This window comes from Sminthopsis crassicaudata, chromosome 1 (genome assembly GCF_048593235.1).
Source record: "Sminthopsis crassicaudata isolate SCR6 chromosome 1, ASM4859323v1, whole genome shotgun sequence".
NCBI lineage: Eukaryota > Metazoa > Chordata > Mammalia > Dasyuromorphia > Dasyuridae > Sminthopsis > Sminthopsis crassicaudata.
Window position 1 is genome coordinate 65,015,951 of NC_133617.1, and position 13,354 is coordinate 65,029,304.

The 13,354-nt window shown below is 42.6% G+C and overlaps 1 protein-coding gene across 1 annotated transcript; it reads right to left on the reverse strand.

Moving 5' to 3' along the window:
- On the reverse strand, positions 1-12,364 carry SIRT6 (sirtuin 6). Its single transcript, XM_074308030.1, has 8 exons — positions 12,066-12,364; positions 7,083-7,210; positions 5,601-5,783; positions 4,569-4,628; positions 3,166-3,261; positions 1,951-2,031; positions 716-839; positions 1-605 (listed from the first exon to the last, which is right to left on the reverse strand). The coding sequence occupies exons 1-8, from the start codon at positions 12,129-12,131 to the stop codon at positions 303-305; spliced, it is 1,041 nt and encodes a 346-aa protein (XP_074164131.1). The 5' UTR covers positions 12,132-12,364; the 3' UTR covers positions 1-302.
- Between the last annotated feature and the right edge of the window lie 990 nt (positions 12,365-13,354).

The following is a 13,354-nucleotide window of genomic DNA, read 5'->3' on the forward strand; positions in this document are numbered from 1 at the left end:
AAAAAGGAAATCAAATTTATTTAAAAGTAAAAAACCCACCCACACCTGCTCAAAGGATCATGGTTATGGGAACTGGAAAGATCCTTCAATCACCTAGTTCCACTTCATTTTACAGATAACGAAACTCAATTTCCCCAGGATGGGGTCTGAATCCAAGTCCTCTTGACTTTCAGTGCAGTGCTCCTTCTACTAGGCCACACTGCCCCCAGGAGTGAGGTTGGAGGGGCCAGGAGATATCATTTGCATGCCCTTCCCCTTGGCAGAGTGCACCAGCCTGAGTCCACATGCTGTCTCAAACCAATTCAGCTGGGCATAGGCTCCACCTTCATCCTCTTGGGCAGCCGGGGGGCAGGGGGCTGCTCCCGTTTGCCACCTTCCAACTCTGGTCTGTGGCGATGGGCAGGGGGCTCTGCCTTGGGTGCTGAAGGCAGGTCTGGGAGGGTGGGGGGCTCAGCCTTTACTGGTTTCAGAAGGGGCAGCAGAGGTGGGGCCCGTTCCACCACAAGGGGCCCCTGCCATTCAGGGATCTCCAAGCACAGGTGCTTCATGAGCTTGGCCATGACATCATCGACGTAGCCATGAATTCGAAGGTCAGCCTGGCGGTCCTGGGAGGAAAGGGGAGGCAGACCTAAGTGAGGGGAACCTGACTGGCTGAAAGATGAGGTCCAGGAAGCTGCTGAGGGGCACAAGACCCTCTTGAGAGGTAAGTACTCACGTGCTTGGTGGCTTGCAGATTGACTATGACCAGGCGGCCTCCTTTGCGTTTAGTGAGCAGAGGCAGGTTGCCACTGGGCCGGATCTGCAGTGATGTACCCAGAGTAATGGATAGATCAGCATTCCTGGAAATTAAATGGGAAACCTCAATACCCTCAGCTCTCTGAATCCCCCGGACCTCCCCACTGTCTCCTCACAATGGTAAGACACAAGAATGAAAACACTCTTATCTTGCATTCTCCCCCTCCCCCAACAAGGTGAGGTGTAGGGAAAGAATGCTGAATGCTGCCTGGGCTAGAGCTTTTGTGTTCCTTCTGCCCCTTGGGGTTTTGAGCCTGAGCTGCTTCATCCGTTGAAAGAGAGAGTAACCCCCATGCCAACCTTCACAAGCTTTTGTGAGGCGTACTCAATGAATTTTTAAATGTTGTAGAAAAAAAATGAAGATATTAGTATTTTATCATCTAGCCTTCAGTGCTGTCAATTCTGGCTCCAGGAAGTCAACCAGCATTTAAAAATCACTACCAGGTGCCTAGCACTGTGTTAAGCGCTACAGATACAAGAAAGGTAAAGGGGGGTTGGCACTTTCATAGGAACTGAGTTTTATGAGGGAATAATATGGAAAACAGCTCTGTACAAAAGCAGCCTGGATAGATTGGACACAGACACAGAGGGGAGAAAGTAGCATGGAAGGGGACTTTCAGAAAGCCCAGAAGTAGAGCTGAGGAGTGAGAGAATCCCAATATCAGACAGAACCAGTGACAATGCCCACTTCTAGAAGCCGAAAGGAAGCCAGTATCACAGTGTTGTGTATAAAGTGTAAGAAAACTGAAAAGTAGGGAGGGATCAGGTTATAAAAGGTTCCAAAAGTCAAAATGGGGATTTTATGTTTGGTCTGGGAGGACAGAGAGCCACAAGTTGGTCAAACTCAAGCTTTAAAAAGATCCATTTGAAGCTGAACTGGAAGATGGGCTGAAGGGGGAAATCCAACTAGTAGCTATTCTAGGAGTCCAGGCATGAGACACTGAGGGCCTGTACCAGCGGAGAGGAAGAGCCCATATAACAGCTTAAGCCTTATCCAAAAGCCTACTAGCTTTTGCTTTTCTGGCTCTAGCCTTCCCCCTTCCTCATTCATTCCCAAAGGCTAAAGATATTCCCCTCTATCTCCAATCCCAGAAGGAAGAAGGACAGGGAAGGAGATGAAAGAGGAGGCAGCAAAGTATTCAGAGTTTATCACACCTGCAGGCTTCATCAGCAAGGTTGAGGTCTCGATCAGGCAGGGCATCTTCCCAGTCCAAGATTGTATCTCTCAGTTCCCCCCTAAAATGAGCAAAGAGGAATCCATGAGTTACTAAGCATCTGTGACTGGCTGCCCACCACCTTCAAGCAAAGTCAGAATGAACTGCTTGACCCTAAGCAATCAGTAGAACATCAAGGAAGAAGCTAGCTAGAGCAGAGTTGGTGGGAGGCGGGTTCTATCAACTGACCTGAGATACCCAACTGCTCTAGGAGTGATTCTGGTTAATGATAGGGCAAAGCAGAGTAGGAGGAAAAATTTGAAGTCAAAATCTGGACCTGGTTCTCACCTGTCTTCTGTGACTGTGGGTTCTAGATCATCCCTAACCACTGCCTAGCTCCATGACCTTGGTCAGGTCACTTCTCCTGAACTGGATAATCTTTAAAGATCCTTCCATAGCTAAACTAACACGACTGTAATTCTGGCAGGTGCAATAAATGCAATCATTCAGTAAGAGCAACAAATAAGAGGAATCTCTTCAAACTAAAGGGATTATCCAAATTGATCAAGGCAGAGGTATCAAAGAGAAATGTTAAGTGAAAAGAAAATATAACAAAGTAAATTTGTGGTTTTCAAAGTCAATATGCAGCCACAAAGATCTGCTTCTATTTGAGTTTTAACTTCTTACTCTAGAGTATTAGAAACTTACTGAAAAGACTGAGAGTATTATTCTCCCACTAAAATTTTCCTCTGCTGTGCCCTGGAGTATCAATAGAATGGAAAGTCTTTTTGCCTCTGCCTTACAAGAATCACAAACAGTACCTGCTGGGTGAATGGCAGCAGTCTGATAAAAGCATGTCAACTGAATGGAGAGGCCCTGGCAGCTTCCCCAGGTTAAGCTGGCTGAGCTCTGGATCCAGTCTATGCTACAAAGGGCAGATGAGGGGCCAGACTAACAGCTACCTCTTCCATAGGGAGCACTTCCTTGCCAAAGGGAGCAGAAGGACAATGAATACTTTTTTACATATGAAATTGAAGCACAGAAAAGTGCCATCACATAGCTAAGATGACACAGGAGTTAATCATAGACCCAGGGGCTCGGACCTCACACTAGAAGGAACCTCAGGGAGAAAAGAAAACTGAGAAGAGAGCAGAAGTTGTTAGAACAGATGTTCTCTAAAATTCCTTTCAGTTTCCCAAGCTCATAGGTCACTCACCTACAGGCCCGAAGGCCTCGGGCCTTTGCCACAGTGCATAACCGTCCTGTTGCCTTGAGGCCCATGCTGCCTACCACCACATCACGTACATACTGCCTGAAGAAGAAAGTCCAGGAATGAGAAAGGGGAGAGAGGACAAGAGAGATCTGGGGGAGATCTGCACGTGAGCTTGGTGAATTTCTTCAGACATATACAACCTTATATCAAGTACTCTTGCCAGCTATCCAAATGATAAATCTACCACCTGATCAGCCTATTGCCTGACCTGCTCTGAAAGTAAAACTTTCTCCTTTCTAGCTCCAGGTTCTCCAGAGCTTGGCAGAGCTCTCCCCCCAAAGATAGCTTCAACAAATTAAATTTTATGTGATGGCCATAATTTCCCATTACCTTAATATAAACCTTGTTTTAAAAAATAATTTTAAATTAAATTAAAATTAAATTAATTTTTTTTCTATCTTTTTGAGAGAACTACAATCTTTTTCCTGGCACTTCACATCAGGAAGCATCTCACAATTCATCGTTGCCCTCTAAAATCACAAATAAGTCAGGTGTGATGTCCAACACCTAGAACTCCAGCTGAGGGTCAGGCTGTGCATTGCTGAGCTCAGAAATTCTGAGCTGCATTGGCAAAACCCAGGATGAGGGCCACCAGGATTTCTACTGAGGGGTGAACCAGCCCAGGTCAGAAGTGGGCAAGTTAACGTTTCTAGGTCAATAAGGATTGAGATAAGGCCTATGAATGATATGGGCAAGACAGGGAGATGTGGTCTCTAGAATGGATAAAGAAATAGATACAATAACAAATAAAACCGCAAACTCCAAACTATTGGGAGTTTTTCAGAAAGATGTATATATACAGCAATTTAAAAAAGTAGTGTCTGAGTTTAACCTCCCTTGGATTTCCATTTTTTTCCTTTATAAAATAACATGGCTATTGGGACCCCTTCTAGTTCTAGTGCCTGATTCAAAATCTGACTTGTGTGGTGTCTCCTTCCAATTTTTGCTAATGTGTACATTATCAAATCTTACTGCTGTTACTCATAATTCACACCATACAAAGCTTTATATGGGATAGTGCAAGAGCAAATTAGTTTAACCAATTAAAAATGGTAATCATATTTATCAAAATGGGCACCCCTTCATCAGGAATCCTATCAGACACTGCTTCCTTAGGAACATCTAATATAACTTACATAATAGCTTTAGTATGTAGACCCGTTTTTAGCTCTGGATCCTTGATAAGTTCTAGTCCTGCCTAGGCTCATAGCTTAGGAAAGGCCTAGAATTGAACTGGCTGAAAAGCCGTTGGGCTCCTCGTTAGTCTGCTTCCCTAGAGCTTCTTCACCAGCCCCTGCACGCTCCCCATCTCCCACCTTCCATCCTCAGGCAGCTGGAGCACTCACGTCTTACACTTGGCACATTCTTCCACAAACATGTTCCCATGGAGTTCAGCCAGTTTGTCCCTGTGGAAAGGATGAAGCATGGTGGATGGGACCTTAGAGCTAAAGCTTTCTTGGCCTTCAAAGTCCAGGGTACTCCTCTACCAAGAAACCAGAGACTTTGGAGTTAAAAATCTGGGCCTTACCAGTTTGAGTAAGTAATTTTTTCTGTTCCAGTTTCCTGGTTACATTTAGTTATTGCTCCTCCTTCTCCAAGGGCTTTAGAAAAATGATATGGAAAGCTACCAATGTTCTAACAATATAAAAGCTTCTTGCTAGAATTATTCCAAAGTGTTGGAGACCCCTCAGATAGATAAAAGATCTGAGAGTTGTTGCGTAATAGGGGATTCCAAGGAGAAAGCTCCTTCATCATATGACCTCTAAAGGAAGTCTGGGGCAGCGACTCTCAAAGGCATGCCCACTGTCCATAAAGATCCTCACATTAACTCTTAAGCCTGGTTAGGACATACTCTGAATTTTCCCTCAGACTCACTCTACTTTGTTTCTCTTGTGTATTTTCGTACATCAAACACAAACCCCTCCTCTTTCATAGAAGGCTTTTAGCTATTTCAAATTTCAGCTTAATAGAAATACAGCAATAGATTCTTGCTCTCAGACCAGATTATGTCTGAGGCAGATCAGAATTGATATTTATAATGCCTAAAACAAACATAAAAATAACGTGTGCCTCAAACTCCAGTCAAAATGCATAGAAGAAAACTAAAAGAAGAAACTTGAAGTCCTATCTCAGGCTGGAAAACTGTTGAAGGGGTCCTTATTCCACTAAAAAGTTCGTCACTAGAACAGAGTGATAGGGAGTTCCCAGATGGTCCCTGACAAACATTTAGGGGAGTTGGAGATTGATGAGAGAGGGATAAAGACCCTAGGCTTGCCTTGACTCTGGATTCCAAAGAGGGCATTCTTGCTTGTAGGGTTCAATGATGGGGTGATGAGGTGTTGAAAGTATGAAGAAAACATGGATAGAGAAAAAAGTACCTGGGGAAGCCGGAGCGCACGTGCAACCCATCTACATTCTGGCTCACCAGGAACTTCAGGATGCCCACTCGCTCCAGTTGTAGCAGGGCCATGTGGGTCTTAGAAGGCCGGGCACTCTCAAATGTTATGTCAAACTTGGGTGCAAGACCCTGTTCCTCCATGGTCCACACACCCTGGGGACCCCTGGAGTGAAAAAAAGGAAGGACAGGACAAGGGAAGCAAAGGAAACAGAGGACTGGCTAGACAAGAATTTTTATCACTTGTACCTTTCCTTAATATCTGGTGATGAATCTGGCTTCCCTGCTCAGACTACAAGCTCCTGGAGGCAAAAAGTCTGGTTGAACCTTCATTCTCATATCTTATAAACAATATATTTCTTTAGCATTTTCTTTAGGTTTTTTTTTAAATAACAAATAATCATGCAAAATAAATTCCTTCCTGTCCAAGTCCAGAAACTTTCTATAGACTTAGAAAGTGACTTTCTTACAACAACTCTCTGAGGTAGATAATACAAGTATTATCATTCCCTTTTTACCGATTGGGAACCTGCAGTTAAGTGATTTGCCCAGTATCCCATAGATAGTAAGTGAGAAGAGGGCTAAAATTTACATGTTCTGCCATCAAAATCCATGTTCTTCCCCCCCGTCCTAAGCTGCCATTGTGGAGTGGTTAAGTCATAAAGCTTGAGTTTAAAATGCCAATTCCAACACTTCTAGCTATCATCCTAAGAATCAGAAAATCACAGAGATGGGAGGGAGTTGAGAAGCCAGTGCATCCAGATTCCCATACAGTACAGAATTCCCCTCTTATAAGATTCCCAAATAACTGTTATGTAACTTTTGCTCTAATTATTTCCAGTGATGAACAATTCATTACCTTTTAAGCCAGCTCAGTCCACTTCTTCCTTATTAGGAAGATGAAATAAAATCTGGCTATTGACAGGTTCTGTCCATTGGTACCAGTTCTGCTCTTTGAGGCCAAGTACAGAAAAAGTACCATCCAGAAAAGTAGGATTCTTCTCACATATGACAGCCTTTCACATACATAAAGTGATTATTTCCCCTGTCAGTCCTCGCTTGTCTAGGTTGAACCATCTAATGTCCTCACTGTGTCCTTGCATAGCATCCTCTTCACTCCCTTCCCCAGCCTGGTCACCCTCCACTAGACACACACTGCAGTAGTCAATGTCCTTCCTAAAAGGTGGTTCCCAGAAACAAACACTATACTTAAGGGCAAAACAGTATTTAGAATGACTTGCAAAAAACACAAAAATCAAGGAAGACTGACATTTCAGCCTGCTGCCTCACCAGTCCTTCCTACCCTGAGCTCTTTGCATGGAATCAATTTAATGATCACGAATGGAAAGAACATCCAACAGGGACTCCTAAACTAGATGAATTTGGAAGAGACAAAGGGTTCAGGTCTTATCCTAGGTGGCGAATCCCATGTTATGACCACCTGCCAGTGCTGTCCCCTCCTCACCTGAAGTCTGGGATGCCTGAGGAAGTGCTGATACCTGCACCTGTGTGAAACACCACATTGGAAGAACTCTGAATCATCTGTGCCAGCTCCCATACTTTTCTGTCTAGCTCTTCAGGAGAGTCGAAGATCTATGGACAAAAAAAGGATCAGGAAGGTATTAGGATATCTGCAAGGGAATGAGATGCCAATCAATCTGCTTTCAGGAAGGGTATCACCCACATGCCAAGCTTATGGCAGGAAATTGCCTAGGAAGTTGAACCTTGAACAAGCATTGCTAAGGGATGAGTTGGGCTTAAGTCTGAATAGCAGGAAGAGAGTGGACAGGATTGCATTTTTGTGGTATTTCAATAATTCCAATAAGTTCCACATCACAAATGCCCATTTCTGAACACCAACATACTCCCAGTGAAGCTAAAGGCCCTCAAACATAAACCACAACCTTGGAAAAAATTAAGATTATGGTTGACCCCAAAGTCAATAGAAAGATACAATATTCTGTAAGAAACAATCTACAGGATGATTTCAGAATGATCTGGAGAGACTTCAATGAAATGATGCTAAGTGAAGTGAGTAGAATCAAAAGAACATTGTACAGGGCAACAACAATTTTATGTGATCAACTGAGATGGACTTGCTCTTTTCAACAATAAGGTGATTCAGACCAATGCCAACAGACTTGTGATAATGAAGAAAGCCATCTGCCTCCAGAAAGAGGACCATGGGGACTGAATGTGGATCACACCATAGTATTTTCACCTTTTTTTTTTTTTTTAATTGTTGTTTGCTTTCTTTTTTTTTTTTTTTCTAATTTTTTTCCCTTTTTCATCTGATTTTTCTTGTGCAACATGAGAAATGTGGAAATATGTTTAAAAGAATTGCTCGTGTTTAACCTGGATTGGATTACTTACTGTCTATGAGAGGAAGGTAGGGAAAGAGAGGGAGAAAAAAATGGAACATAAGGTTTTGCAAAGGTGAATGCTGAAAACTATCTATGTATTTTGAAAATAAAAAGTTATTTTTTTAAATCAAAGAAAGAGTAGTGGGCTAGTAATTTAGAAAGAGAGGATAGTTAGCCTAAGACACATCAATATTCAAAAATGCAGAGAAAATATCCATATAGGAAATGTGTTTTGCAGGACTACAGATGTATAACTTAGGTCAAATTGTTTGCCTTTTCATTGGGGGAAAGTGGAGAAATGAAAGGAGAGAATTTGGAACTCAAAATTAAAAAAAAAAGTTAAAATTGTTTTTACTTATAATTGAGATTAAATAAATATTTTTAAAAAAATCATATAGCAAGCTGGACAGATCCACTATGGAGGACTTATGAAAAGACCAGGACCTACAGACTAATGAATCTTTCAAGAAATTAAGAGATGCACTGATAAAGGAAATATCTACATTAAGGAGATAACAGATTTATAACTAAAGTAAATAAGCGCCTCCCTTTTTTCTAACTCCAGAGAAGCTGACCACCTGTTCTCACCTCACTCTCTTTAGTAATGAGCTCCAGCAGCTCAATATCAGGCTATTTCTGGCAGTTAATTCTGTGGTTTCCACATGACACTTGTTTTATTTTCTGCCTTACCTGAGTTAGGGAGAGGTCTTCTTCATCTTTTACACAAGAAATTACTTTTGTGCTTTAAGTGACTGACCTGCAAATCTAGATTTATTTCTTTTTTTTTTAACTTGGGTTCCAGAAAGCATATTTTCTGGAATTCTAGCCAGATTATAAACTTCTTGAAGACAGGAATAATAACTGATTTATATTTTATCTTTCCTAGGGACAAGGTTATATGAATGAATCTCTTGGGGATTTGGAAAAGGTGCAGTTGAAAGAATCAGAGATTAAGAGCTAGAAAGACTTTACAGGTCAATGAGTCTAATCATCTCATTTTATAGATGAGAAGTTGAGACAAAGAAAGATTGATTGATTTGCCCAGGATTGCATAGCTAGTGTCTGAGGCAGCATTTGAATACTATTCTTCCTGACCCCAAGTCCAGATTGCTACCTATTACCCCACTCAAAGGTTATGGAATCTGCTCCATCTTTCCTGAGTTCTCCCATCATCATACAAAGTTCAGGGAATTCCATAAATATGTGGGAACAATGAAGGTTCACATTTACATAACAATTTATATTTATGAAATAGGCATGTGAAGCAGATAGTAATAGAATGATCATCTTCATTTTGCAGAGAAGGAAACTAAGGCTGAAAGGATAAAGGGACATATAACTAATAAAAGTCAGTTAACTCCTCTAAATGATGAACACACATAAGGTCTCTTCCCACAATTCACTGATTCTTCCACTGTATCACATCTATTCCTGAAAGAAAAATGAAATTGGTATCTATTTTTCAAACATTTATTAAATTCCTACCATTTGCAAGGAACTGTGCTCCACATAGAGAACACAAATATATTTCATGTAAACTTTAAAGTTTTGGGTCCAGGATGGTTTGTTTCCATCTACAGGGATGTGATATGATAGCTGTGTTAAAGAGAAAGGAATATCTTGAGAAAAGTATATGAGCTCAGGAGTGAGGGAGAAGGAAGACAAGAGGAGATGGAAGAGCGATGAACACAGAATTAGTGGGATCCTAATTTGAGCTCATCTAAGCTCCTCTGCTCCAGGGTTGGCTGCTAACACATCTCAGGCCTAGTTCCAGTGTTCATGTCATGTACCCCTCTAACTCACCTACAATTTGAGACCTGTCAGTTATCCTCAACCTTGATTTTTGACTAAGATGTAGACACCAAAGGGGGAATGAAGAACCCTCAAAAAGTCTTGGCAAGCCCTCACACTAGAGCTGTTAATTCTCTTTGAAACTCTATATAATTAAGATAATATATGTAAAGCACTTGTAGCACAGTGACTGGCACAAAGGCAGCCCTTTACAAATATTAGATGTTATTATTATTAGGAGGTAGGATTCAATTTTACCAGAAGTCTTCAAACAAAGACTAGAATGATCATGTGGTGAAGATGCCCTTTTCAGGATTCTTAGCCAAGTACAGGTGCCTGTTGGGAAATGGTATTTCCTAAACATAAGGTCTCAGTCTCACAGAAGGCTTATGAGAATCCTACAACTATGAAAATCTATGGTTTAGAGAAGGTAACATTTTGAATAACAGAAGATTTGAAGCTGTATTTCCTCCATACTCAATTTAAGGAAAATAAGGTTCTGAGAGGTTAAATAACTTATTTTAGATAGTAAAAAGGCAGCAAAAAGCAGAACTGAGATTTAAATTTGGGTCATTCTCCTAATCCTGGGCTTTAAAAGAGTGGTAGAAATCCAGCCACAAAATCACCTGGACACCCAGTACAGCCCCTTATTTTATACAAGCGACCTTCTAGATTCTTTGATTCATTCCGTGTTCTAGGTTCTTTACAGCACTGATATTCCATGCTTTATATCTTTCAACTATGACATTTTAAGTTCTAAAGTCTTCTGTTACCTAGTCTGAGACCTTGTTCTTCCAAATGACATGTACTCATACTTCTCAACCCTTTGTCTTCTGACATATATAAACATATATACATGTACATACATACATTAATGTATGTACAAATATTCACACATATATACCCTCATACACAAATATGTCTATATATACATAGCTACAACTATATCTCAAGGTCCAGTTCTAGTTCTATTTAAGGACTCTTGAGTCCAGCCAATTGTCATTCAATCCATCAATTAAGCACCATCTTTATGCAGGGCCACATGTTTAATTTATGCATATTTTTTTTCTTCTCTTCCTCCCTTCCCCCAAACGAATGTAAGCCCTTTGATGGTAGTGTCTAGTACATAGAAGACACCTGATAAGTGCTTATTGATTGGTTGAAATTATAATAAAATGAAATCTATAAGGTTGCTTCCTACTGAAGAAACATGAAAAATCTTAAAAACTTCAGTGTTTTGTCTTGGGGAAAGGAACAAAAATAACAACACATTCCTGCTATCTCAGGTTTCCAAAATGCTTTCCTCACCACAATGCTATAAAGAGTAGTAGTCCAAGGATGATGTCCATTTTACAGATGGTGAATTAAGAGTTTGAGAGATTAAGCTAGGTGGCCCGATGGATGAGCAGGCCCGACAGGTAATTCAAATTCAGCCCCAAATTTTTCCTAGCGTTTGGGAATAACTTAACTTCTGTTTGCCTAAGCTTTCTCGGATGTAAAAATGGGGATAATAACTCTCTCGCTGGGAGCAAGGAGAATAATTGCTATAATAATAGCAGCTACCTCCCAGAGCTGTTGGGAGAATAAAATAGCACCTATACAGCACTTTGCAAACTTTAAAAAGCTACATAAATACTGGTTATCATTGAATGAGCTGCTAAAATCCCATCTGCTCCAAAAAGCCTTTCCCGATGCCCATTAAAAGGAGCGCCTTCCCTCCACTATTTCCAACTTATTTTTTACATATCTTGTTTGTACGTAATTGTTTCTCTTTTTGTCTCCTCGGTCATATCGTGAGCATCTTGGAAGCAAAAAGTCTTTGCCTGAGTCCCGGCGCTCCGCACGAAGCCTGGACACAGTCGGCGCTTAATGGATGCTTACCGATTGACTGAGGGACTGACCCAGTTAGGAAGCCTCTGAGGCTGGACTTAAATCACGTTTCCTCCCTTTCAGCATTTTTTGTGGTGGGAATGAGACCACTCTCTGTCCATGTCCACCCCACCACTCACCCACCCACCCATTAAGTGTAATGTGGAAACAGAGACGGGGACCCAGCTAAGAAAGGAGTGCCTCCGTCTCAGCATCCTTCCTCCCCCCCCAGGATATTGATGGCGGGGGACCCCTGGGCTGAAGAAAGGGTAGGAAGTCGGTCTATAGGAGTCCAGTGGTCCCCCATCCCGAGGGCAGCATTGGGGGGGGCGAGTAAGGGCTCAAAGCGACGCCCTTCAGCCCACATGCTGGGGGAGGGATGCGGGGACCCCGGCCCAGTCCCTCCAGGCCCCGCCTAGCCTCACCTCGGGGAGCCCGCACTTGCCCTTATCCGCATAAGGCGAGAGCCCGGCCGCGTAGTTCACCGACATCGTCTCCCAGGCCGCGGCCCGGCCCGGCCCGGAGGCCCCCTCCCCCCAGCCCCTTCGGGTTCAATAAAGTTTTTCTTGTCGAGGATATTTCCGCCGGAAACTCTCTCGCGGGCAGCCAGGCTAACCCAGAGAAAGGTTTCGGAAGAGAGGGCGGGATTTAAGGGTATACGCCTGAGCAGTAACGTGAGTGGGAACGGAGGCGTCGGGGGCCATCTTGATTCCTGGCACAGCCTGTTTGAAAGTTTAAACATAAAGCAAGGGGGAGGGGAAAAGGGAGGGGGAAGGGACTCCAAGATGAGCTGTGGGCATGCGTGGCAGAGCGGCTCGCTTGCCAGACCTCGAGGCGGGAAGACTTGGGTTCAAATATCATTCTGGCTTCTTAAAGGAACCGCTTTTGTATAGCGCTTTAAGATCGGCAAAGCTCTCATTTTACCTTGAGTAGCTTTTGATTTGTATGTTTTTGTTATATAAAGAGTATGACTTCTGCTTCTGTGCAATGGGTTCCACGGTGCATTTATTAGAGCTATTTGAAATGGTGATGTAGCCTCTGAGGAGCTGAAAAGTAATTAATTGTAGGTGGGATTTTAAAGTGTGTACATCCAGCTACCTGGATTCCCCCCCACGTTGTATTTCTGTTTTCTTATGGTAAGAATGACGTTTTGAGATTAAATTTGTGAACGCGCATTGATATACACACGCGCGTGCACGTGTGAAAGAATGACTAGTCAGCAATATTTAAAAATAAATGATTGGACAAGAAAAAAAAAAAAAGATTTGCAAAGCCCTTATCTTCGCTCCTCCCCCCATCTGATATTGGGAGACTGCTAGGATGTTGCTGACTTCGGAGTCAGTACTGAGGCTGTTTGACAACTTTCAGAACCTTAGTTTCCACATCTGAAAAATGGATCTCCCACTAAGAGGGATATAGGTTATCTCGGGTGAGCAAAAAAGTGGAATTTGGGCTTAACTAATCTCCGAACTTCAGCTTCCTTATCTGTTACATAGAGCCGATAAAGCCAGCGGGGATATCAGATGGAGGGACGGCGGCAGAGTTAAAGTCCTACCTGACCCGCCCGGCGGTGGGCTCCGGGCAAGCTCCGGGCAAGCCCCGGGCCTCTGAATGTTTCCGTCTCTAAAATTAGTTACTACCGCAGTTACATTGTTGCTGGCGTCGGCAGAATGTGTCTGCGCTGGCGAGTCCCTGCGCTGGTGAAGTCCCAGGT

What these genes read in the sequence shown, in the direction of transcription:
- SIRT6 (XM_074308030.1), bottom strand. Translation starts at nt 12,131, where the DNA reads ATGTCGGTGAACTACGCGGCCGGGCTCTCGCCTTATGCGGATAAGGGC. An exon ending in GCAAGTGCGGGCTCCCCGAG is followed by an intron (nt 7,211 to 12,065) that starts GTGAGGCTAGGC and finishes TTTTGTCCATAG; the next exon opens with ATCTTCGACTCTCCTGAAGA. An exon ending in ATCTGCAAGCCACCAAGCAC is followed by an intron (nt 606 to 715) that starts GTGAGTACTTAC and finishes CTTTCCTCCCAG; the next exon opens with GACCGCCAGGCTGACCTTCG.